Source organism: Manis pentadactyla, chromosome 4 (genome assembly GCF_030020395.1).
Source record: "Manis pentadactyla isolate mManPen7 chromosome 4, mManPen7.hap1, whole genome shotgun sequence".
NCBI classification, from domain to species: Eukaryota; Metazoa; Chordata; class Mammalia; order Pholidota; family Manidae; genus Manis; species Manis pentadactyla.
Genome location: NC_080022.1, coordinates 126789035 through 126815388, shown reverse-complemented (window position 1 = coordinate 126815388; position 26354 = coordinate 126789035). Strand labels below are relative to the sequence as shown.

The following is a 26354-nucleotide window of genomic DNA, read 5'->3' as shown; positions in this document are numbered from 1 at the left end:
GCATTTTTAAATGATTTGGTTGTGAAACTCCATTTTTTAAAAGAATACTTAGCAACCCCTTATAGATCCAGTGTCCCAAGAGAAATCCTGCAGTGGCAAACAAAACCCTTGGAGGCAATGGTCTTTATCTGAAGGGGCATGATAAGGGGAGAGGGTTGGAAAGAGAGAGTTAGGCAGTAAGGATCCCCACTTCTCACTGCCTCTCGTCCTTAAAAGGACAAGTAGGACCTATGGCAGGTCCCCCGGCAGGAATAGCACCTTAAAACATGACTGAGCACCTCTAAGTCTAAGCCTTCAGGGGAGAATTTCTTGCTGGCAAGGACAGCCATCAGGCTTCCCTGGGCTGCTCCCACAGACCCCTCTACCGTTCGGGGTTCTCTGGCTTGGATCCCATTTGCCACCACAACATGGGCTTTCTCAGCCCTGTGAAATCTGTCCAAGGCGCATAACCACCTCCAGCTGAGCACCTGAAGCTGCTCTTCATGCCAGCCCCCTGCCCCAAGCCTACTTCTCCTGAATTCCCCACTTCAGTACCAGGAACCATCATTTACTCACTTGCTAATTCCAGAACACTGCAGGTTATCCTCGACATGTGCCTCTTCCTCAGCCCTACCTCTTATAATGAATGAGCTGTTGTGCTTTCTACCCCCTGGATATTTCTCACATGTGTCTCATATTCTCTCTACCCCTTTAGTTCCAAGCACCCACGTCTCTGGCTTAAACTCTTGGAACTGCTTCTCTGCAAGTTCCTCTACCTCTCCTCCAGTTCCTCAAGCCCATTCTTTAGCCACCAGCTAAAGTGATCATTTAAAAATGCTTCTCACTGGTTTTAGAATAAAGACCAATATCCTGATCACACCCTTAAAAGACTGTGTGGGACTCTGCCTCCCACCTACTTCCACAGCTCCGTTCACAGTCCTGCACTGGCCTTCCCTAATCTCAGTGTGCATTGAAGGTCAAAGACATGGCTGCTGTAATAGGCTGAGGAGCAGACTTCCCTGAAGAAACAACATTAAAGTCCTGACGGCATAGAATTCAGTGAAGCACAGATGAGAAAGAAGTGCAGCCCAGGCCAGAAAGACCAGGTTATCCACAGGCTGAGGGGCAGGAAGACAGTCAGTTTGGGGCAGAGCCACCTTGTCCCCTGTCTTCCTTGTGCAGTGAGTTGCAGCATGTGTCACAGCTCTCATTAAATAATGATCTGCTATGGAGCAAGGAGCAGAGCAGGGACTTGAATCTAGTTCTGCCTGAGTGCAGGCTCTGCTCTGTACTACACACTTGCCCCACCACGCTGCTTGGACACCTGGTGTCAGCAGTATGGCCCACTCCCCCTGGCATCTACTCTCAGGACTTGGGACCAGTGAGTTTTACTTTTGACAGAATTTTTAAGGAACTGTTTTTGGGGGAATTCCTTTCCCAGAGTGTTTGAAGGCCTCCAGAGTGGAGTGTGCGAGTTCAGCCTTGGCCATTTCTAAGAGCCAACAAGCTCCCTCCTTTATAACCCTTCTACCCTCTGGATGTACAAGGAGTAGCTAGACAGGTTTGGAAGTGGTTCTGTTTAGTTTCCCTGACCTCCAGCCCCTGTATGTCCTGCATCTGTGTTTTTGTCATCATAGCTGGAAAACTATTGCCAGATCAGGAGCGATGATCCCGTGATCAGAATCTTCCATATCACTGGTCTTTTCCTGTGCCTCTGTCTTGGCCCCAGAAGTGACATAATCCTGATGGAATATCTATAACTTTGCACACACCAGCCCAAGTTCATGCTTTTCTGCAGCCCACAGCACTGGTCTAACCTGCACTACCATCCCACAGGATCACTACGACTGGGGCCTGCGGGCCATCAAGTCTGTGCTGGTGGTGGCAGGATCTCTGAAGCGAGGGGACCCTGACCGGCCCGAGGACCAAGTCCTGATGCGCTCCTTGCGAGACTTCAACATCCCCAAGATCGTGACTGATGACATGCCAGTGTTCATGGGCCTGATTGGGGACCTCTTTCCTGCCCTGGATGTCCCTCGGAGGAGAGACCTCAACTTTGAAGGTTTGGTTAGGAAGGCGGTGGTGGATCTGAAGCTCCAGGCTGAAGACAACTTTGTGCTCAAGGTACATGGGGTTTTTCCTCCCAAGATTTCTTTGTCTCTTGGTCCTTTCCTTGGGTGATGGGTTTCCTTCATTCTCAATCCAAGGGGTACTTTAGATGTACAAATGTGTATCAATTTAGTAATAGCCCAGTTCAAAAGCTCTTTATTAGGGCACTCACAGTGTGGAATGCATGGTGGGGAATGCAAGAGAAAGACAGAGCCCCTACCATCAGGGAGCTGATGTTCTAATGAAAGGAAGAAGACACATCTGTTGTGCTACAGCACTTGTTGCCTTCCTGCGAATTACTTCTACATGGTTATAGAGGGGTGATGGTACAATGTGGAAGTCATGTTGGTTCCTCTGCATTTTTCTGATCTTATAAATGTTTTGAAGTGATCAGGAGCAAGCTTTCTTACAATTAAAAAATTCCTAGTGTTAGGAAGACTGATATACCCCCCTGCAAGGTGTCCACATCCTAATTCCCAGGCTCTGTGAATTTGCTACATGGCAAAGGTCACAGATGGAATTAAGGCTGCTAATAAACTGACCTGGAGATGAGATGACCCTGGGTTACATGGGTGGCCCAATATAATCACAATGGTCTATAAAAGTAAGCAGAATGAATGTCAGAGTGACACCACAGGAAAGAGACTCGATTAGCCATTGGGGGCTTTTAGAGGGAAGAAGGGGCCACAGGCCAGGAATGGAGCAGCCTCTAGAAGGTGGAAAAAGTAAAAACAAAACAAACAGATTCTCCCACAGATCTTTCAGAAGGATCCAGTCCTATCAACACCTTGGTTTCAGCCCAGTGAGACCCATTTTAGATTTCTGACCACCTAAACTCTTAAGATAACTTGTGTTGCTTTAAGTCATTAAATTTGCAGTGGTTTGTTATTACAACAGCATTAGAAAATGAATACATTTGGCAGTAAATAAAGACTTTTAAAAAAAGTTAACTTTAGTGCAAGGGTGACCAGTTGGCTTTTGGAACCATGGTGGTGTTTACATTTTCTGGGGAGGCTGAGGGAAGGTGAAGGCATTTCCCTGTTGGGTTAAAACTGTAGATTAATGAAGAAGTGTTCATCCAGAGCAGATCTTTAGTTGTCCAAATGACCTTTATTAGTCCAAATGACCTTTATTAGGAGTGAATATACCCATGACCTACCTCCTTAAAAAGGAAGCACAGGCCCCCAGATTTAATGCTGTGAAGGATTGACCAACATGGGGCAAGGTGCAAGTGCTCTTGTGATTTAATTGTGCTGACATTTTTATTGGGATTAGGATATACTGTTAAGTTTTTAGGGCTTCAGATATAAAGTTCTGTACATGTTGAATGGTCTGCCCCAGTCCCATTTCTCCAGAAGTCTATTACTTTTACTGAGCAATTTTGTAGAGAGTAACATTTTCATGATACATACAGAAGTACCTGCTCACAAATAGCTGGGCTGTGGAGTTAGATGTGACCAGTGCCACAAAGGAGGGTCCTAGGGTACAGGGACATGGAGAGATTTTTTTTTTCTTGTACAATACTATCTTTAGAAATCACATGACCATCACTTCAGTGTTTATAAGTGTTTTTATGTTCAGTATCACATTTGATCCCCACAACATATTCAGCTAATGATGCAGATGAGGGACTTTACAGAGGAGGAAACTGGAATGCCGTTACTTTTCCAACATAAGCCACTAAGTTATTTCACAGGACAGAGGGTGCTCCCCTTTGGGGAACAAACAGTCTGGGGGCAGGTTACTTCTACTCCACCCCAGGAGGTGCTTCTAAGCACACAATACTTCACTGGTTAGGATTAAGCCCTGGTGACATATAAATAGAATCGCAAATTGGTATCTGCTTTCATTTCTGAGACCACGTTTTACAGAAGGAAGCAAGACATCACCTGGTCCTCTGCACCTGTAACTGTTTTTACCAGTGGGCTCATAGCTACACCCAATGTCTCTCCTCCCAAGTTCACTGGATAGATGTTTTAAAGGTAGAGGACAGGAGGGTCTGCCAGGTAGAGGGAAAGGCTCAGCAAAAGGGTAGATGGGGAACCATTGAGATTGTACAGTGGCAGAGATAGGTCCAGTGTTGCTGAGAAAAAGGTATTGGGGTAGTGGGTGGGTAATAGGACTGAAAAGATACTGTGGACCATAGTACAGAAGACCTTGCATGCCAGACTGAGGGTTTCCTCTTAAAGGAAAGGCTCTGAGCCAAAAAGGTGCCCCCACCCCGAGATGAATTAAATCTGATGCGGTTCCTAAGATGCAGGGCATGGGGCTGATGTCTTAGGATCAGGACAGTCCACATCTTCCCAGATAATCTGGGAGTTGGCTGGGGCAAGATGACCCTCCTTTCCCATTTTCTCCATTTTTTTTTCTTATTGAGAATCTGACCCTCCCTTTCCACAGATGTGTCAGTTAGCCCACATTCTCTTTTCTTTTTTATAACAGGGGGGAGAGTGGGTATCCCTGTCTTGTTCCTGAATTTAGGTGAAAAGCTTCAGCTTCTCACTGTTAAGTATGAAGTAGGCTGTGCGTTTGTCATATATGGCCTCTATTATGTTGAGGTACTTGCCTTGTATACCCATTTTGTTGAGAGTTTTTATCATGAATGGATGTTGAATTTCATCGAATGCTTTTTCACCATCTATGGAGATGATCATGTAGTTTTTGTCCTTCTTTTTGTTGATGTGGTGGGTGATATTGATGGATTTTCGAATGTTGTACCATCCTTGCATCCCAGAGATGAAACCCACTTGATCATGGTGTATGATCCTCTTGATGTATTTTTGAATTCGGTTTGCTAATATTTTATTGAGTATTTTTGCATGTATGTTCATCAGGGAAATTGGTCTGTAATTTTATTTTTTGGTGGGGTCTTTGCCTGGTTTTGGTATTAGTGTGATGCTGACTTCATAGAATGAGTTTGGAAATATTCCCTCCTCTTCTACTTATTGGAAAACTTTATGGAGAATGGGTATTATATCTTCTCTAAATGTCTGATAAAATTCAGCAGTGAATCCATGTGGACCAGGTGTTCTGTTCTTGAGTAGTTTTTTGATTACTGATTCAATTTCATTCTTGCTAATTGGTCTGTTTAGATTTTCTGTTTCTACCTGGGTCAGTCTTGGAAGATTGTATTTTTCTAGGAAGTTGTCCATTTCTTCTTGGTTATCCAGTTTGTTAGCATATAGATTTTCATAGTGTTCTTCATAATTCTTTGTATTTCTGAGAGGTCTGTCATGATTTTCCCTTTTTCATTTCTGATTCTGTTTATGTGTGTAAATTCTCTTTTTCTCTTAATAAGTCCGGCTAGGGGTTTATCTATTTTGTTTATTTTCTCAAAGAACCAGCTCTTGGTTTCATTGATTTTTCTCTATTGTTGTACTCTTCTTCTCAGTTTTATTTATTTCTTCTCTGATCTTTATTATGTCCCTCCTTCTGCTGACTTTAGGCCTCATTTGTTCTTCTTTTTCCAGTTTCAATAATTGTGACTTTAGACTATTCATTTGGGATTGTTCTTCCTTCTTTAAATAGGCCTGGATTGCTAATATACTTTCCCCTTAGAACTGCCTTTGCTGCATCCCACAGAAGTTGGGGCTTTATGCTGTTGTTGTCATTTGTCTCCATATATATATATATATATTGCTTGATTTCTGTTTTAATTTGGTCATTGATCCATTGATTATTTAGAAGCATGTTCTTAAGCTTCCATGTGTTCATGAGCCTTTTTATTTTCTTTGTAGAATTTATTTCTAGTTTTATACCTTTGTGATCTAAGAAGTTGGTTGGTAGAATTTCAATCTTTTTAAATTTACTGAGGCTCTTCATGTGGCCTAGTATGTGGTCTATTCTGGAAAATGTTCCATGTGTACTTGAGAAGAATGTGTATCCTGCTGCTTTTGGGTGTAGAGTTCTGTAGATGTCTGTTAGTTCTGTCTGTTCTGGTGTGTTGTTCAGTGCCTCTGTGTCCTTACTTATTTTCTGTCTGGTTGATCTGTCCTTTGGAGTGAGTGGTATGTTGAAGTCTCCTAAAATGAATGCATTCTGTTAGTATTGTTTCACATATGTAGGTGTTCCTGTGTTGGGTGCATAGATATTTATAATGGTTATATCCTCTTGTTGGACTGCCCCCTTTATCATTATGTAATGTCCTTCTTTATCTCTTGTTACTTTCTTTGTTTTGAAGTCTATTTTGTCTGATACAAGTACTGGAACACCTGCTTATTACTCCTTGTTGTTTGCTTGAAATATCTTTTCCCATCCCTTGACTTTTAGACTGTGTATGTCTTTGGGTTTGAGGTGAGTCTCTTGTAAACAGCATGTAGATGGGTCTTGCTTTTTTATCTATTCTATTACTCTGTGTCTTTTGATTGGTGCATTCAGTCCATTTAAATTTAGGGTGATTATCGAAAGATATGTACTTATTGCCATTGCAGGCTTTGGATTCATGGTTACCAAAGGTTCAAGGTAGCTTCTTTACTATCTAACTAACTTAACTCTCTTAATAAGCTATTATAAACATAGTGTGATGGTTCTTTATTTCTCTCCCTTCTTATTCTTCCTCCTCCATTCTTTGTATGTTAGGTGTTTTATTCTGTACTCTTTTGTGTTTCCTTTGACTGCTTTTATGAATAGTTGATTTTATTTTTTGCCTTTAGATAGTATTTGGTTGATCTGCTTTCTTTGCTGTGATTTTATTTTCTCTGGTGACATCTATTTAGCCTTAGGAGTGTTTCAATCTAGAGCATTCCCTTTAGAATACCCTGTAGAGGTGGTTTGTGGGAGGCAAATTCCCTCAACTTTTGCTTCTCTGAAAATTGTTTAATCTCTCCTTCATATTTAAATGATAATCATGCTGGATACAGTATTCTTGGTTCAAGGCCCTTCTGTTTCATTGCATTAATTATATCATGCCATTCTCTTCTGGATTGTAAGGTTTCTGTTGAGAAGTCTGATGATAGCCTGATGGGTTTTCCTTTGTAGGTGATCTTTTTTCTCTCTCTGGCTGCCTTTAATACTCTGTCCTTGTCTTTGATCTTTGCCATTTTAATTATTATATGTCTTGGTGTTGTCTTCCTTGGGTCCCTTGTGTTGGAAGATCTATGGGCTTCCATTGTCTGAGAGACTATTTCCTCCCCCAGCTTGGGGAAGTTTTCAGCAATTATTTCTTCAAAGACACTTTCTATCCCTTTCTCTCTCTTCTTCTTCTTCTGGTACCCCTATAATGCAAATATTGTTCCATTTGGATTGGTCACACAATTCTATTAATATTCTTTCATTTCTGGAGATCCTTTTATCTCTCTCTGCCTCAGCTTCTCTGTATTCCTATTCTCTGATTTCTGTTCCAATAACAGACTCTTGTACCTCATCTAGTCTGCTCTTAAGTCCTTCCAGAGATTGTTTCATTTCTGTTATTTCCCTCTGGACTTCATCCCTTAGCTCTTGCATATTTCTCTGCAGATCCATCAGCATGGTTATGACCTTTATTTTGAATTATTTTTCAGGAATATTGGTTATATCTATCTATCCATGCCCTCTCTCTGGTTGTCTGAGTGATTCTTGACTGGACCAGATTCTTCTGCTTTTCATGGCAATAGAGGTGGTCGTAGGCAGGTGGCGTGTGTGTCAGCTGGGAGAACAAATTCCCCTCCTGCTAGCTGGTTGCCTTGCCCTTCTCCGCTGCCTGTGTTGGTTACCCACAGGCAGGGAGCAGTCTCTGAGTTAATACCCTGAGCTGCCAGGGGCAGGGCAGCCCTAGGGCTTCGGGGAGTGGCAGGTGCACTGGTTGTGCTCTCCTGTGGGAACAGTGGCCCTTCATACCTTCTGGACCTTGCTCTGGCTTCCTCTGCCTGTGCTGGGCAGCTACGTGCTGGTGGCAGCCTCTGGGTCTGTCCTGGTTAGTTGCCCACAGGGAGGAGACTCTGTGTGGTTGCTGTGGGTGGGGCTGTTCTCCTGCTGCTCCACAGCTGTGGTGGGTCAGCCAGTTTGCTTGTAGCACTGGCTGGGAGAATGAATGGCAGGCTGCTTATCGCCTTGAGGGCTTCGGGGCTGGGTTATCCTCCAGGGGGTTGGGGCTCCTGAAGTTCCTTATGATTCCCAGCCTGCTGGGATGAGTGTGCCAGGACGATTTTGTCCAGCTATTAATACCTTGTCCCTTTAAGACTTTTAAAAAGCACCCTCTTTTGTCCCAGGGGAGCTGGCTGTGGGGACCTGCTTGCAGTCTCTGTCTCGGATTTTATTTTTCCTTTTCCAGCACACCATGCAATGTGTGTCTGTGCTCCCAGTGCAGATTACCAGGGCTGCTTATTTAGCAGGCCTGTGCTTCCACTCCTTCCCCACTCTGATTCTTTTCCCCCCGCTGGTGAGCTGGGGTGTGGTGAGTGCTCGGGTCCTGCCACATCACAGCCTTGTATCTTACCCTCTTTGTGAGATGCTGAGTTCTTGCAGATGTAGATGTAGCCTGGATGTTGGACTGTATCTTCTGGTCTCTCTTTTAGAAATAGTTGTATTTTCTGTATTTTCAAAATATATATGGTTTTGGGAGGAGATTTCTGCCACCCTACTCATGCCACCATCTTGAGTACCTCCAGCCCACTATTCCTTTTTAAATAATGATGTCAGTTTTCTTGATGATCTACATGTGTTTATTTCATTTCTCCATACTAGTGTGTCATGTAGTAGTTGTAACTCTTAATTTACTTAGTTCTTTTTTTAATTTTTTAATTTTTAATCTTTTTTATTTTGTTATCATTAATCTGCAATTACATGAAGAACATTATGTTTACTAGGCTCTCCCCTATCCCAAGTCCCCCCCACAAACCCCATTACAGTCACTGTCCATCAGCATAGTAAGATGTTGTAGAATCACTGCTTGTCTTCTCTGTGTTGCAAAGCCCTCCCTTTTCCCCAACCCCCCACATTATAATTTACTTAGTTCTTAAACTGATCCAGATTAAAGGAGATGAAAAGACACATGATAACTAAGTGTAATGTGTGATTCTTCACTGAATCCTGTGATGAAGGTTTGAAAAAAAAAAAGCCTCAAAAGACACTCAATAAATTGACACAAATGGCATATCAGTGGGAGACAAGTTAAAAGTTTCATACCAATGATAAATTCACTGAAGGGGATAATTATTCTGTATGTAAGAGAATCTTCTTTTTCTTAAGAAATACACAATGAAATATCCAAGGCAAAAGTGCATGATACATTAAATACATTCTAAAATATTCAGAAGTGTATGCATATCATGTGTGTGTGTGTGTGTGTGTGTGTGTGTGTGTGTGTGTGTGTGTGTGTGTGTATTCATCTCTACAGAGGGCAGAAGGGGAGGAAGGAGACAAAAACAGGCAAAGAGATAGGAAAGAGATCATGAATGGGTGAGAAGGTTAATAGGTAAATATGGAAAAAGGGTATATGGTTTTTAAACATTTTCATGACTTTGAAAGGAAACCCCATAACCTTCATCTATTATCTCCTTCTCCCCTTATCCCCCCTATCCTAAGCAACCACTAACATACTTTCTCTCTAGTGGCTCTATTTTGAATGCTTCATATGAATGGAATCGTATGTGGTTATTTGTGACTGACAGCTTTCACTTAGCATATTATTTTCAAGACTGCTCCATGTTGTAGCATGTATCACAACTTTTTATTGCCAAAAATATTACACCATATAGGTATACCATATTTTATCCATTTGTGGCTTGATGGACTTTTGGGGTGTTTCCACCTTTTGGCTATTATATATATGCTGTGCTATATATAAATAATATAGCTATGAACATTTGTTTATAAGTGTTTTGTGGACCTTTATTTTCATTTCTCTTGAGTATATACCTAGAAGTGGAATGTCTGGGTATATGGTAACTCGGTGTTTAACATTTTCAACTGCCACACAGTTTTCTAAAACAGCTGCACCCTCCTTCATTCCCACTGGCAATGTGTAAGGATTCCAATTTCTGCACATTCTCACCAACACTATATTATCTGACTTTTTCATGCTAGCCATACTTGTGTGTGAAGTCTCATATCATAGTGGTTGCTTTGCATTTCCCTGATGGCCAATAATGTTGAGCATCTTTTCATGTAATCTTTTACTTTGAATGGCATTTGGGGAATGGGGAGGAAATAAACAAGTGTGTTTGGACTGCTGTGTTTAATTCAAAACATAATGACTCATTTTAAATGTGTGACAGAAAAAAATTTTCTTCTATATATGTGAAAACACATAGATCGATGTCAAGTCTATCATGTATAGTTTTCTACACCAGTACTTTCTGCATGTTATACTTAGTGTGTGATTTGGAGACAGCAATGTTGTACACCAGATTTGCTCTATAAGATTATTTTTTGTATGGGGCTGAGGGAGGAATTCACTCAAATGATTCAGGGTGGACTGAAAGGCAGAGTGTAATGGATTGCCAAAGCCTCTGCAGCTCAATGGTTTTTTTTGTTTTAATGCTGCTTGTGTAAGTATATTACACAGATGATGACTATCAAAGAAATGTGAGTGCTTTGACATGCACGCATAGCATATGTCTAGGAGATGGATGACAAGATGTTTAAATGGGATTTTACACTTTAATCATGGTGTAAAAGATAGGATGTATGATACATTCCAAAAGATAATTGTGCAAGTTGGGTGAGGCATATATGGGAAGTTATGTTGTTCTGTCTGCTGTTGTGCATGTTTACATGTGTCTAATAAAAAGCTTTTCAAATAAAAGGTGTTGGGTGCCTCATAAGGACGGATGGATACCTGGTAAAGGTGAGTCTGTCCATCAAGATGGGCATTTAGTTATCTCTCAATAAAGAAATTTCAACAACTGTAGTTCCTTTGAAGTTGAGAAGAAAACTACTTTTCATGTAACAGGAAGAAAGGAAGAATGGGAAAGTGTTATTTTCAAGGTTTTTTGATGAAAAGTCCCTCTCTCATGGCTTCTAGCTCCTCTGTGAATGGTGATGGAGCACACCTGCTAAGCAAGGAGAGGTGGTCTGTAATTTTGAGAAGGTGAAGAAGATTTGAAATAGATTTCCATAGCATCTGAGAGAGCATGGACTAAGGAAACAGTAACCTAAGCTCCATTTATTTGGGGCACATGTTAGTAATTGGGATAATTATTTGTGTAATGAATGAACAATCTCCAGGTAATGCTGGGTACCAATTTATCATGGCACCACTAGACTTGTGAGATTTATTCCAGTAGTGATCAGTTACTTACAGGAAGGAATTCTGGAAAAGGCAGAGAGAGGATTTTACCAGAAAGGATGGATTAAAGGGGACTAGAGTAGTGGAGCTTTTTTACACGTTGGTTACCTGATAGACATCAAGTCTTCTTTGGAGGAGAGGAAGGATGAGAAGACAAGAATTTGGTGGTAGACAAGGAGTAAGTGGAAAAATGAATGACCTGGAGTTGAAAAATTAAGGGGCATACAAGTTGGAAGGACAAGGGTATGAGGCCAAAGAGTGGAATATCAGGCTATATTATTCAAGACGGCAGAATTGTTCCTGGAATAAGCTCTGCAGTGTGGCAGGAACTGCACTGGGATGGAAATAACGGACCCTGAGATGAGATGGTGTGATAACTGTGAGGCTGAGTTATTGGCTGGTCTGTCCCCATGGAGGTTGGAGCCCTCCACTGCCTGATCACCTCTTCCAAGTTCCCTGCCCCAGGCCCCATCCCACCTTGGTCCCTCCCTGGGCTTTCACAGAACCTTCATTCTTTCTGTGACCCTAAGCCTGAGACATGGTAGGGTCTACGATGGACCTCTGGACAAAAGAACCAAGTGTGGGAGTGAGAGTGGGCTGTGGTTGACACCTGATATTTTAATAGCCAGCATTCATAAATCTTTTTGGAAAGACTACCTCAAGTGCTCTGTAGGACACACACCCCATTTGTGAGTCCCGTTCTGGACAAGTGGAGTTACCTTTAACCCCGACCCCTATTGTAACTATGCGTATGTGAGCAGTCTTGGCCAAAAAAATATTCTATGCAGGTTCATGGTGAGCCCCCAGATATCTGTAACCCCGATGCATAGTCTTGGATTCACCTCTGGTTCATGAGCAACAGGTGTTCTGGGGGAGATCAACCAGGCTCCACCAAGGCCATGAATATGAAAGGTGGCACGTCCATCCTGATAAATGAACTGTACATACTAAGGGAAAGATCCTGTATTTTGCCATCAAGCGTGGAAGGGTGAAGGCATGAAAATCACATTCCCCAAAGAAGAGGATGCCATGCGTGATGACATCCCTCTAAATACTGTTTTTGTACTCAGACCAGCCCACACCCTTTTAGTAAAAGGCGTCAGTATGCTGTGCTGTGGCCTGATCAGCCCCAAGGAGGTAGAGCCTGGATTGACTGGAGGAAGTGGGGAGCAGTACAGGGTTATGATATGGGGATGACGAGATGTACCTTTTTCCACCTGCAAGGTCATTCTTTCCCCTCATCATCTTTTGTTGTTTTCCAGCTCATGACTAGGCCTCCTTTCCTTACTCTCAGCTTTATTTTACACTGGGAGGTAGATGGCTGCCTGGTCAACATTCCTACCAGTGACAGCTGGCCCATGATTTTGCTCTGCAGAAGCATGTCATCAATCAGGCAGCCTGAAGAAATACCCAGGATGGAGAACCACCTCTTCCCCAAGGTACCTTTTCAGTAGGGAAACCTCACTGTCAAGGTGAAAGTATGCTTCCCCTACACAATAACATGACCCACGTGACAGATGCTTAAGCAGCATCTGTACAGTTTCCAGACCCTACCCCAACTATCCCAGGATCCACTGCAGCAATACCCACCCCAGACACTCCCATTCAGGGTTTATGCACCTGTGGGATCCTCTGGTTACTCACTTCTATATGATGAGTAAGCCACTGCTTCTTCCTGAATGTTATCTTCTGAAAAATATACCTGTCCTTGACCCTCTTCAGATATGGACGACCTGTCCTCCCTAGCACTCTAAGGGGTATAAAACAGTCAGTGGGGAAGGTGTGAGCTGCCATACATTTTCAATAAGGCTAAGCTAAGAGATGGGAGACAGAACTCATCTCTTCAAACTTCGTCAGGGAGGACATGGGCTTTTGGGAACACATGAGATCTATTTCTCAACAAGAGCAACAGGGGTCATGTCACCTTTTAGAAGTCAAAGGAAGCTATGACTGAGGCTGGACTCTTTCTTTTCCCTAAGTACAAGTCCAGAGTTACCTAAAACCCATGCCCCCACAGAGAACACAGAAATCACTATTATTAGAGAAACATTTATTGGGGAGAATCAATATTATTCACAAGGAAAACTTATTTAGGGGAAGGAAATTCTCATTTCTGGAAAATTTGGAGAATTGTTTTCTTTATAAACTGTAAGACAGATCTCTGAATGCAGTGTTTTCAGCAGTGGTGAGAGCAGCAGGAGGCCCCTGGCAGGCTTGATGCCTGCTGGTGGGGCATGCATGGGGCACAGGATCCTTGTGGGGCATGGATGAGGTGTGCTTCTGAACCAAGAGCTGGGTACCTGTCTTACTCTCTGATCTGTAGAGTACTTGAAGGGTAACTGTGGCCAGAAGAGAGAGCTTCTTGGTGGCCACATTGGTTATTTGCCACTTTACTGGAGGGAGCCTTGTGGTGGAAAGATTGCCCCCAAGTGGGTGCTACCTATTCTTGCTGGTGCCCCATTTTGTTCTCTAAGAACTTCCCGGTGTCTGTCATGATTTTCTGAGCTTTAGTCATTCCACTAAAGGCAGCTCTACTTTGAACAACACCTTGGCTCTGTGCTGCTCTTTTCCTGGGGATTTTCTTTGCCAGGACAAATCTATTTAAAAAAGTGTTTCATTGTTTGGCAGAAACGGCTTTTGGCGGGCTGAGCCTTCTGGGACAGTGTCTGTGAAGACTTCCTCCCAAGTGTCTCCCTTGCCGGGGAACTCTTCTTTCCTGATTGGGATGTTCCCAACCCTGCATCCCTTCCTCCAGGCCCTTTAGCTGTGGAGCCTGGAGGACTTGCTTTCTTTGCACCTGGAGGGAAATTCCCACCCAGGCACTTCCTTAAGATACGCTTAGGGACACGAGGCTCTTGCTGATGCTCCATGCTGCTGCCTCTGTCCTCCACATGGACATGTAGCTTCTGGAAAGGTCCCATGTCCCCACTGGAAATACCCTGAGCATGAGTCAGTGAGGCCGTAGACATCAAACCATCTGAGGCAAGGGACATGTGAGTGGGTTGGCCTTCGGCCTGGGCATGTGTCTCACTGTCAAATTTTACCATCAACACATTCAACAGTTGTTGTCTCAGGTCTTTTGATTTAAGATCTCGGGGACCCAAAATATTTTGTGGGTGGTGTTCAGTTGTCACAGAACCATTCACATTTTTCATTTGGGAGCTTCCTGGCTTTCTGGTAGTCAAGATGTCACTAATTTGTCCTTGAAGAGTATCCACCTCTGCAGCCCTAAATACATTCCTGGACATACTGAGCTCAGAAACAGGTTTTAAAATATTCTCTGTCTTCTTGCCATGTTGCATTTCTACTTCATTACTACACCTCACAGTCTTACACTCTCGCTCATATAGAGGCCCCACTTGCTTTGGGGGCAGCTCTGAGAGGCTCCTGTTGGCCGGTAGAGTCTGACTGTGAGTAGCTTGGCCTTTGATGCCGTGTATGACATGCCCAAGGGTCTGTCTGGCCTCCTTGATTCCCTGAATATCCTTGGCAATCTCATGGTTAATATTAGGGGGTGATCGTCTCAGTGTCTCGTCCTTCTTTGGCCACAAGTGAGGTAGCAGGGAGAGGATGCTGCAATACAGGGCTGAACTTACTGTCCCCACTCTGTCTCCATCAGGAGTAGAGCTCCCTCTACGGGGCTTGATTTGCAGCCTCTCAGATTTGGAGTTACCCCAGACACCAATTTGGCTGAGGAAGTGTAGTTGGAATAGGATAAGGAGTAGGATGAGTCATTTTTCAATTTAAAAATCTCTATGGATTCAAGGACCCTAGGGGGGAAGTCCCCACACCATCCTCATATGAAACTTTTTAATATGAGCTTCCAGTACCTGCTTTACACTGGAACCAATGAAGGAAAGTTCCTGGAAGGTATTCCATTTGTAGTCTTCATCCACTGATGGTGGCAAACTACTCCATTTAGATTGAATGTGGGATTCCTCAGGAAGCAGTCTGAATACATTCCCATGAATTCTGCACAGCCCCAGGGAGCTGACCCTCACTGATTTCCTCAGACTTCTTGCTCAGATGTACTCTTAGGATGTTCACAAGTTCTCTCCAGCCTTCATATTCCCCTAACCCCCTTGAGAGTCTCACCATGTGACTCTGTAGTTCTTCCTCAGAGTCATATACCAGGTCCTCATATGAAGAGCCCTCTGGATCATGATCTATCTTTGACCCAGATATCTCTAAAGAATCACTCGGTGGCATCATCTGTGATAAAGTTTCTAGGACCCTGTGGGGCAGGCCCCACCAGTGTTTAATGAGCCTCTTTTGAAGGTGCTGTTCTAGTTTCTTCCGAATCTCATCACTAAGAGGAAATGCTCCAGGAAGGATAGAGACTGAAGCATGGGGCTGGGAGGGCTTGCAGATGGGAAAGGAAGGAGCCAGAGGACAAAATTTCACCTGAGATCTTTGGACCACAGCGGGTAAACCCCACGAACATTCCTGTTGCTTCTGCAACACATTCCATTCCGGCTCTTGAATTTCAGATGAGTGAGAGAGTCTAAATCATTCTGGGGTCCACGGAAACACACTTCACAGATCCTCATCTTGGATAGAGGACCAGATGGTGGGATTCTGGGTCGAGATGGAAGATGGGCCTGGGTCTGGCCATGAGAGACAGGTGGGGACTGAGCTTGTGGCAGCACTTGGAGCTGGGGCTGAGGGTGCTTCTCAGGCAAGGACAGAGGTATGAGATGAAGAAGCTCTGGGGTTTCTTGACCTGCAGAAGCATTCAAGATTGCATTGAATATAAAGACTATGGAATAGTCAACCAAGCCATGGGCAGCAGAGGACAGGACTCACTGTGTAGAGATGGGGACCCCAAAAGAGCTGGATACCTTCTTGCTATAATTGGTTCCCCAAGGTCTTAGGATATGGGGGCTGCTCATGCACATGCAGCTCCTTTGGTTTGCCTTTGCTGTTCCAAAAAGGAACGGATGGAAAGCAATATGGAGGTTCCTCAGAAAGCTCAAAATAGAAATACCATTTGACCCAGGAATTCCACTCCTAGGAATTTACCCTAAGAATGTAGCAGCCCAGTTTGAAAAAGAGATGCACCCCTATGTTTATCACAGCACTATTTACAATAGCCAAGATACGGAAGCAACCTAAGTGTCCATCAGTAGATGAATGGATAAAGAAGATGTTGTATATATACACAATGGAATATTATTCAGCCATAAGAAGAAAACAAATCCTACCCTTTGCAACAACATGGATGGAGCTAGAGGGTAGTATGCTCAGTGAAATAAGCCAGATGGAGAGGAGAAAGACAAGTACCAAATGACTTCACTCATATGTGGAGTATAAGAACAAAGAAAAAACTGAAGGAACCAAACAGCAGCAGACTCACAGAACCCAAGAGTGGACTAACAGTTACCAAAGGGAAAGGGACTTGGGAGGATGGGTGGGAAGGGAGGGATAAGGCGGGGGAAGAAAGGAGGCATTACAATTAGCATGTATAATGTGGGGGGAATCACAGGGAGGTTCTGTGCAACACAGAGAAGACAAGTAGTGATTCTACAGCATCTTACTATGCTGATCGACAGTGACTATAATGGGGTTTGTCGGGGGGACTAGGTGAAGGCGGGAGCCTAGTAAACATAATGTTCTTCATGTAATTGTAGATTAATGATACCAAAGTAATAAATAAAAAAATAAATAAAAAGGAAGGGAGACTGCTGAGTCATGCTTATCAATGACTGTATCATTTTCCCAGGGAAATTTAGTTGGTACTCTGGCCTAAGTTGTTTTGGAAAAGAACCCCCTTTCTTTTCCTTTTCCTTCCATCGCAGGAAATCACTCCTCTTTTGGACTTGCCTCTCCAGAAGTGCCAGATGATCACGGCTGAGAAATGAAAGGTTTACAGACTCTGTAGGAATGACTGCAGGGTCTCCCCTTAATGAAGAGTGGAGGGCAAGAAACTCTTGATTGAAATCACACTGTGACAAGTCTTTGGCATGAGCTTGCCCACAAGAACAGTCTGAAGTTGACAAGCTTGAATGATCAATGCCTCTGATTCTTGGGTCAAATGTGAACAACCCACCAGGGCTACCTGGAGAGGAGTTCTCTGGAACAGGCATCGATGGGATGGAAATCGATTTAGATGTAGTCACAGTCAAATTGCAGTCTAGTGGTTGTGCAACAGACATGCTTGGTAGTAGGTGAGGACAAGGAAATGAATCCATGGGATTCATTGTCCAGGACAATTCTGGTAAGGGGTTGATGTCTTGGGAAAGTGGGGAGGTGGTATTCACAGACAAAGCAGCCTCTGGGTAGAGAAAGGCAAGGGTTTGGGTTTGGGAACAATCCACAGGGAATTTAGAATCCAAAGAAGGAAAAGGTTCTGGTGACAGTGTGTGACACACAGGTGAAGGTGAGGAAAAGTCCACTAGGGGAGTCATTGGGTTAGGTGAGAGAATGCAGGGAGGTGGTGAGGAAGGCTCAGACAGAGAGGCTGGTGTTAGGTCTCCTGGGGGGACTGCTGAGTCAGCAGGGGACACACTGGGTGATGACTCAGTCACAGGAGCTGTGGAAGCCAAAGGGGACACAGAGAGAGTAGTACCTTCTAGGACTTCTGGGCACAGCAGCCGACTGACCTCAACAGTTGTGGTATTACACACTTGGCAGAAGGGGTCTGGACATAACAGTTGATGAAAGCAGGTAATATTGTAATTCTGGCCCTGGTGGCTGCAGGAGACAGGAAGTACAAAGCTGCAGCCAGGACCAGCTTAGGAGAGGGGCCACTTGCAGCCTGCTATCCCTTCACATTACCCCACAGCTATGACTTCACAAGAAGCTCAACATCCCCACACCAAGACTTCCATTCCCATATACTTTTCTACACCTACCTCCTCCAGTGTGTATGACAGCCTACCTTGAATCCCCCAAGTTGCATAGAACATACTAAAGAGGGATTGGGAAGGAAAGGGAAATACCTTTTTAGAAGAGCAATCAGCTGCTGTTCCTCCTCCTCTTCTTCTGTTGGGTAATAACTGCAAGCTGGGAAACCAAGAAGTGTGGATTATACAGCAGGTAGAAGCATAGGTTTTGTATAGGAATCCCTTTACAAGAGCCGCTTGGAATATTAGACTCTGAAAGCCCCAAGATTCAATAGATGAGGTCAAATGGTAAATAATAATAATAACAAGGTTCACATGAGTATGCCGCCATATTTTCAAAGCACAGTCACGTATGTTATGTGATGCTCACACCACCCATGTGAAGCATAGAGGTCAATAGTTTCTCGTAGAAGAATCTGAGTATCCAGGAAGTCAGAATACTTTCCCAGATCAAGAGACAGAAAAATTCTGACTCTCCACATCTCACACAAGTTTACCACCTATTGGGAATCACCAATACCCAGGTCCATCTCTTGCTTCGTGCCCATGAACGGCAGAGCAGGACATCTGACAAGTGTGTCAGGCCCTGACGGACTTCCCATGAGCCTCTCTAAGTGATATGCTTTCTGAGAGTAGCTAGACTCTCTCTAGCAACTGACACTCTCAGAGATCATAGACCTGGGACCTCATGGAAAGGACAGGAGGGGTCACTCTTGGAGCATGCAGGTGCAATAGGCAGACACGTACCCTTCAGTGAGCCACCTCGCTTTCTCCGCTGGGCTCTGCCTTGATGCTGAAAGCAGAAGGAAAAGAATGAGGGTCTGGGACTCATTTCTCTGACTCTTTTCTCTAGCAGACTCTGACATTCATTACCCAAGAATCATATGACTCTATTTTAACTAATACAATTCTGTGTTCCTTTTGTCAGTTTTAAAACTTCAAAATGCTTTCAATTTATACTTATTTTAAAAACTCAAAGAAGGAGTTTGCCTATGAGATGCACACTTGATATTCCCAGTCAGAAGGCCTCTGCTGGAGGCAGGCTTAGGCTCTGAGGCCAGCAGTCCTGTCTGTGCTCCCTCAGATGGGACCATGTATCCTGGGACAGAGCTTGGGCTTCAGCCTCTGCCAAAGGCTCTCAGAAGCTTGGCACTGCTCTCCACATGCACGAAGGAAGGCTTGGTCAAGTGATGCAGGACATGAGAATGTAACTCAAGATCAAGTTCAGGAAACTTTGTTTGCCTGCAGATCCCAAACTCTCTAAATTGCCCAATCCAGGGCTGCAAAATCACTGCTGGGGATTTTATCACAGTTAGTCGGTGAGCTTCGAATGGCAACAGTCCCAGATAAGCCCTTCACCCTGCCCAGTGTTTCCCTAGAAGGATGAAATTCTGTGTTCTCCTCAGTCTTCCCATCTTGAGTGTGTCTCTGAACCAACCAAATTCATTTTAAAATGTGGGACCAGAAGTGGAAATGACAGTGAAGAGGCCCTGTTGGGGGTCTTCCCAGGGGCCCTTACCTTGTTGCTGTATTGCACTTTCCCTCTGGTTGGTGCAGATAACATCCCCACCAGGTAGAATAGGGACAGAAGGATGAACCCCAAACCACACAGGATAATGAAGCTGGGGTTAATACTCAAGGTTCCTGAGCCAAAGCTCAGACTTGGCTGAATAGGGTTGTTCAGAAATGAAAGAAGGTTCCATTCTCTGAACTCCATCTTCCAAGCTACCTGAGGTAACTGAGCTCTGGGAGGGCAGGGGCTTGGCTTTAGTCCCAAGCCCGCATCACAGAGCACTGAGGAGTCACAAAGGGTGTCTGCTGGGTAGGGGGCAGCATGAGGAGGGTGTGCCCCCTGCACCTCCCACACCCCCAGGCCAGCAGATAACCCCTCCCCTCCTGGGACCTCCAGGCCCCTCTTCCCTAGCCTCACACCCTGTTCTCCAACTCTACCCTGTCGTATCATATATTACCATAATGAAACTTTCTGCTTGTTTCGTCGATGTTTCCTGAGTTCCCCTTCAATGTTGGGAACCTTGACTTGAGTCTCACCGATTCAACTGCCTTGAAAACCTGAGATACTGACTGGAATTTTGGCTTGTACCAAAGAACACTTATACCCATGATCTTGTATGTCCTCATATCCATTTTTCATGTAGAATCTTTTTGCTTTATGAACCAAGATATTGACCTTAAAGCTCTTTTACACTTACTTAGTTCTGTGAATGTTAAATAGTCAACTTAAGTTTTTTGTTTCAGTCAGTCTTTACCATTCTCAATCTGAGGGGCTGACCAAAATAATTAAAATGAATAATTCATTATTCAACATTCACGCAACTAAAATCAACATAAAATAAATGTAAATAATCCCTCAAATGATTTTGGTCTTTTAGTAAGTCTGTAGCACTTATTTTCCTGAAGTGAGTGAGGTTAAACTACATACAGACTTTTGGGCCATTCCATATACACATAAAAACACATACACACATCCTTTCACAAACTGATCTGGTATGTTCAAATCAAAGAAAAACATTTCAGTTCAACCCTTTTATTTTGATATTTCATTTTTAAAAATTCTGACCTTACTTCTAACTCTACTTTAAAGACAGACAGTTCCTACCCTGTACATGAAACCTCTAACAGGTGTACAAATCCCTGTCTTAGCTCAGGCTGGTACACCAAAAATAGCATAGATAAGGTAGCTTAGAGAACAAACATTTATTTCTCACACTTCTGAAGGCCAGGAGGTCCACAATCAATGCACCAGTATACTTCAGTGTCTGGTGAGACTCACTGTCCTGTTTACAGAAAGCTGTCTTCTCCCTGAAACCTCATGTCAGAGAGAAAGATTAAAGGAGCTCTGTGGGGTCTCTTTTGTAAGGGCACTAATCCCATTCATCCAACCTCAGGACCTGATCACCTCCCAAAGTCCCCACCAACTAATACCATCACATTGGGATTGGGGTTTCAACATTGAATTTGGGGGACATAGCATTCAGTGCACTACACTCCCAAAGGCCAGGTAGGTCACACTCTGCTAAGCTATTGATCCCCTCAGTGCCCTGGAGGCACGGTGGGACTGAGGAGTCCCAAAGCCTTAGGACATCCTCCAATCTCCAGCAGCTTCATATGATTACCCTTGTGGGCCCCGTAAATATAATCTTCTCCTAAGAATTCCTTGCCCCAGAAAAAGCTTACAAAGCTCGGCTCTGTAATAACATCCCCACACATGTTCAAAAATCAAGCCCCCAGCACTTTCCTCAGGCTCCCTTGTCAGGTGTGCATAACCCCAGGGTTTCCCTCCTCTCTTCCTGCACATTCCTTCCTAAACTCTTTATCATCATGACAGCTGTTCTCTGAGCTGCCTCCTCACTCCTCTTTCTTAAATTGTGATGCCCTTTAGCTGACACCCATGGCCTGGAGCTGTTGTTTAATCTCCTGTGGAAGAGCACAACTGCCTTGGCAAGGCAGAGCCTCTTCTCAATTATGCAGAAACAGGTAACCTGCTTTGAAGATAAAATCTGCCAAAGGCACCATTTCTTCCTCACCTTAACATTCAGCCACAGCCTGGTATTCATATAGTAAATATTTAGTGCTGGAAACAAGAAGACACAGGTACATGCAAGTCATGGTCTGTGTCCTTAAGGTTCTCATGGCTCTGGTTTAGGGAAAAGCCTGAGAGGTCAAGACTTAGGCGGCTGTACAGGTGCACCTCTCCGCCCAACTGCCCCAGTCTCGCCACGTTTATGAATCACCAAGTGAGTCTGGAATAGATCAGAGAAGCCATGGATACTGTGGATCATCAGTGGTCAAGCATATATCATGCCTCTTAGGAAGGCTTCCCTGCATGTCTAACCTCTCCAGTTTTCTCATGCACACTAACAGTTCTTTGAGAAGATAGTCAAAGAGCGGCTTTCTTTTTTAAAGTGTCATGTGTTGGCCAAATAACTTTCCATATGTTTGGGCGCTTTAAGTTAAAACCCACAAGAAGTTTCAGTCCAGAGGCTTTTCCCCATGTACCAATAAGACTCCATTCCAAAATTTAAAGGAACAAGATAACTAAAGGTACAACTTTTTTGTTTTTGTAAAACCAAAAATAAACTCCATTGATATTTAGTAGGAGAGGTTCATAGCACTTGCCCTCTCTACACTAACATAGGCTATAAATAATACATTTATTCACCTAATTTAGAAAGCATTTTAGTTTCAGTAATCTCACAACCACCCTCTGATGTAAGAAAGACAGGTATTATTGCGCCCCTTTTATCAAAGAAAAAACTGAAGCACAGAGAGGATAACTGACTCCCCTAGATCACTCAGCAAGTAGCAGAACCCTGACTACTTCTATTTTAAACAATGTTATAAGTGACTTCTTAAAATAAAAAATACACAGTAGTCCTGAAATTAAAACAGTTGTGTGACTGAGAAGATTCACTTTTGTCCATTATATGCTGGCCAACTTGGGAAGTAAATAAAAGCTATTTTTCTTCTTCCATCACCTCTTAGGTACATTTTCCTCTTCACTCTTAGTGGCAGTGTTTTTATAGATTTTTCTCTATTGCCCTCCTAAAACCTGATTTTAAGAAGTATATCACATATGACACTCAGGAAGACATAAATGAATAATAAAAGTTTAAAATGTCATCCCTCCGAGACATAGAGCCGACACATTTTACATATATCTAACCCATAAACCTGATGATAAAGGTCTCAAAAGAACATTTCATGTGGCCATCTGGGGGCTGCACAGGTAGATGGATTCTGGTAGGCTGAGATGATCTCCTGTGGAGATCTTCCATGACATCTTCCCAGTTGACATATATCAACACAGAAGTCTGGTCCTAGATTTCATACTACACTTGGTCATATTGTCTCCAAGAAGGAATATTTTCCAAAAGCTGTAGTAGTTGAAAATATGCTGCTATTTCAGGAGACTCTGTGTAGGTAAGTCATTAGTTCAGAATTCTCATTTATTCTTAATTTTCTAAGGGCATTCTCAATGCTCTCCCATCCTGATCACTGTCCATGGGATGAGCCACACAGGGACAGCAGTTTTCAGGACACCAAGAAGCCTGAAGAAGAACAGATTCTGTAGCAAAATCCTTTAAAACTGCATTTAAAACAGTAGCAGCATATAGATGGGTCTTGCTTTGTTATTCGTTTTATTACTCTGTGTCTTTTGATTTGTGCATTCAGTCCATTTACATTTAGGCTGATTATCGATAGATATGTACTTACTGCCATTGCAGTCTTTGGATTCGTGGTTACCAAAGGTTCAAGGGTAGCTTCTTTACTATCTAAACATCTAACTTTTAATTCACTTATTATGTACACTATTATAAACAGTCTGATGATTCTTTATTTCTCTCCCTTTTTATTCTTCCTTCTCTACTCTTTATATGTTAGGTGTTTTATTCTGTACTCTTTTGTATTTCCCTTGACTGCTTTTGTGGATAGCTGATTTTATTTATTGCTTTTAGTTAATATTTGGTTGGTCTGCTTTCTTTGCTGTGATTTTATTTTCTCTGATGACATCTATTTAGCCTTAGGAGTGCTTCGATCTAGAGCATTCCCTTTAAAATACCCTGTAGAGGTGGTTTGTGAGAGGCAAATTCCCTCAACTTTTGCTTCCCTGAAAATTGTTTAATCTCTCCTTCATATTTAAATGATAATCGTACTGGATACAGTATTCTTGGTTCAAGGCCCTTCTGTTTCATTGCATTAAATATATCATGCCATTCTCTTCTTGCCTGTGAGGTTTTTGTTGATAAGTCTGATGATAGCCTGATGGGTTTTCCTTTGTAGGTGATCTTTTTTCTCTCTGGTTACCTTTAATACTCTGTCCTTGTCTTTGATCTTTGCCATTTTAATTATTATATGTCTTGGTGTTGTCCTCCTTGGGTCCCTTGTGTTGGAAGATCTGTGGGCTTCCATGGTCTGAGAGACTATTTCCTCCCCCAGCTTGGGGAAGTTTTCAGCAATTATTTCTTCAAAGACACTTTCTATCCCTTTTTCTCTCTCTTCTTCTTCTGGTACCCCTATTATGTGAATATTGTTCCATTTGGATTGGTCACACAGTTTTCTTAATATTCTTTCATTCCTAGAGATCCTTTTATGCCTCAGCTTCTCTGTATTCCTGTCCTCTGATTTCTATTCCATTCTATTCCATAGTCTCTTGCACCTCATCTAGTCTGCTTTTAAGTCCTTCTATTGATTGTTTCATTTCTTCCTCTGGACTTCATCCCTTAGCTCTTGCATATTTCTCTGCAGATCCATCAGCATGGTTATGACTTTCATTTTGAATTCTTTTTCAGGATGTTTGGGTATATCTATCTCACCAGGCCCTGTCCCTGGCATTGTTTGAGTGATTTTGGACTGGACCAGGTTCTTCTACCTTTTCATAGCAACAGAACTGATCGCCAACAAGTGGTGCATGTGTGTTGGACTGATACTTAGAATATCTTCTGTCATCATGACTCTAAATCCACAGAGAACACAATGTATTCTGTAGTGAAAAGTATCTACAATCATAAAAGTAAGCCATTATTGGTCTTCAACTCTTATAATCATGGGAAATATAGAAGGTCTAAATATAAGTGCAGAACAGAATATAAATATTACCAAACATGGCAACATAAGAGAATAATGGGTCTGGCAGAAGAGAGGTGATGAAGAGGACAAGGACGAGTAAAAGTAAGCGTAAGTGTCCTTATATATTTATCTTACAGAAGATACTGTCAAAAGTTGGCAGATTAGTAGCAGTCAGAGAGTAGAAATACCCATTCATCAGTTGATAAATGGACAAACAAAATGTGGTTTACCTATCGAGTGGAATTTTATTCAGCTATAAAGAGGAATGAAGTAACTGGTACATGCTACAGTGTGGGTGGGCCTTGAAAATGCTGTAGGAGGCCATTCACAAAATACCACATATTTAATGAATCTATTTATAGGAAATGTCCAGAATAATCAGATTTATAGAGGCAGAGTGTACATCAGGGGTTACACAAGCTGAGGCAGCAATGGGCAGATGGGTGTGACCAGCAATGAGTATGTACATCTTTTTTTCCTTTTGGAGTAATAAAGTGGTCCTAAAATTGGAGAGTGGTGATGGTTGTATAATCCTGGGAATATGCTCAAAACCTTTGAATTTTATACTTTTAAAACGTAAATTTTATGGTACTTGGGTTATATCTCAACACCACTGAAATGAACAAAATTTGATGGAACTAGAAAGCAATTTTAAGTCTTTCCAGTAGCAGGGAATTGGAAATTGTTGATGAAAAAAATCTAGGAATATAATACAGTCTCCTTTCAACAGCGAGAGCAGCCCCACCACCACCTCACCTTCCATTATAATCACTTGTCATGTCCACATGACTTGCTTCTCCATTGGACTCTGGGATCATGCCGAGCAGGATGGTCATCTCTGAATGCCCCTCACCTGGTGTACTCTCAAGCACTTAGTGGGTGAATAATAAATTATATGACTGAATGATGAATGAGTGAGTACAGGAATCATGTTGCCCCTGTGGTTAGGACCCATCCTGTCTTGAGGGGAGTAGCCCTTCCTCTGTTGATGTTGGTCTCACTCCAGACACCAGCCTGGCCCACAGAAGAGCTGTGAGGAGTAGGTGAGTGACAGATAGGTCCCTCTAGCTGAGTGCTGTGTCCCCCCAGGTGGTCCAGCTGGAGGAGCTCCTGGAAGTGCGGCACTCAGTGTTCGTGGTGGGCAGTGCTGGTGCTGGCAAGTCCCAGGTGCTGAGGTCCTTGCACAAGACCTATCAGATCATGAAACGCCGCCCCGTCTGGACTGACCTCAACCCCAAAGCCGTCACAAACGATGAGCTCTTTGGCTTCATCAATCCAGCCACACGAGAATGGAAGGATGGTAAGAGCAGGATACCCCTGGGGGAAAGTCCCCACTACCTCAGAGGCCCTCAAGCAGGTGTGAACATCGTGAGAAGAGCTGCAGAGGAGAGAACACTGGGCTGGTCTTTTTGGGATGGGAGAAGGAGGTGAAGAGAGAATCAAGGAAAGGAAGAAACCCTTTGGCTTGGAGGGGAACCTAGCCTTTGGGGTAGTCTCTTTGCTTGGGGACTTTGCAGCTGCCCCTTGAAAGGGGGCACTCACAGAGGATGAGGCCGCCAAGCATTCCCAGCTGCAGTTCTGTGATTCTGGAGCACAGTCACAGAGTCCCTAGCCAGGCAGTGGGTTTA

At 43.3% G+C, this 26354-nt stretch overlaps 1 protein-coding gene across 17 annotated transcripts in view; it reads left to right on the top strand.

The window, feature by feature from the left end:
- Nucleotides 1-26354, top strand: part of DNAH9 (dynein axonemal heavy chain 9) — a 352680-nt gene that overhangs the window by 127106 nt on the left and 199220 nt on the right. For all 17 annotated transcript variants that reach the window (XR_008997155.1, XM_057500838.1, XM_057500837.1 and 14 more), the window contains 2 exons: nucleotides 1816-2103; nucleotides 25816-26026. Coding sequence is in view for 16 of the 17 variants with exons in the window: in XM_057500838.1 (XP_057356821.1) it covers nucleotides 1816-2103; nucleotides 25816-26026 (499 nt within the window). In the remaining variant the exon portion in view is untranslated. The remainder of the gene's footprint in view (nucleotides 1-1815; nucleotides 2104-25815; nucleotides 26027-26354) is intronic.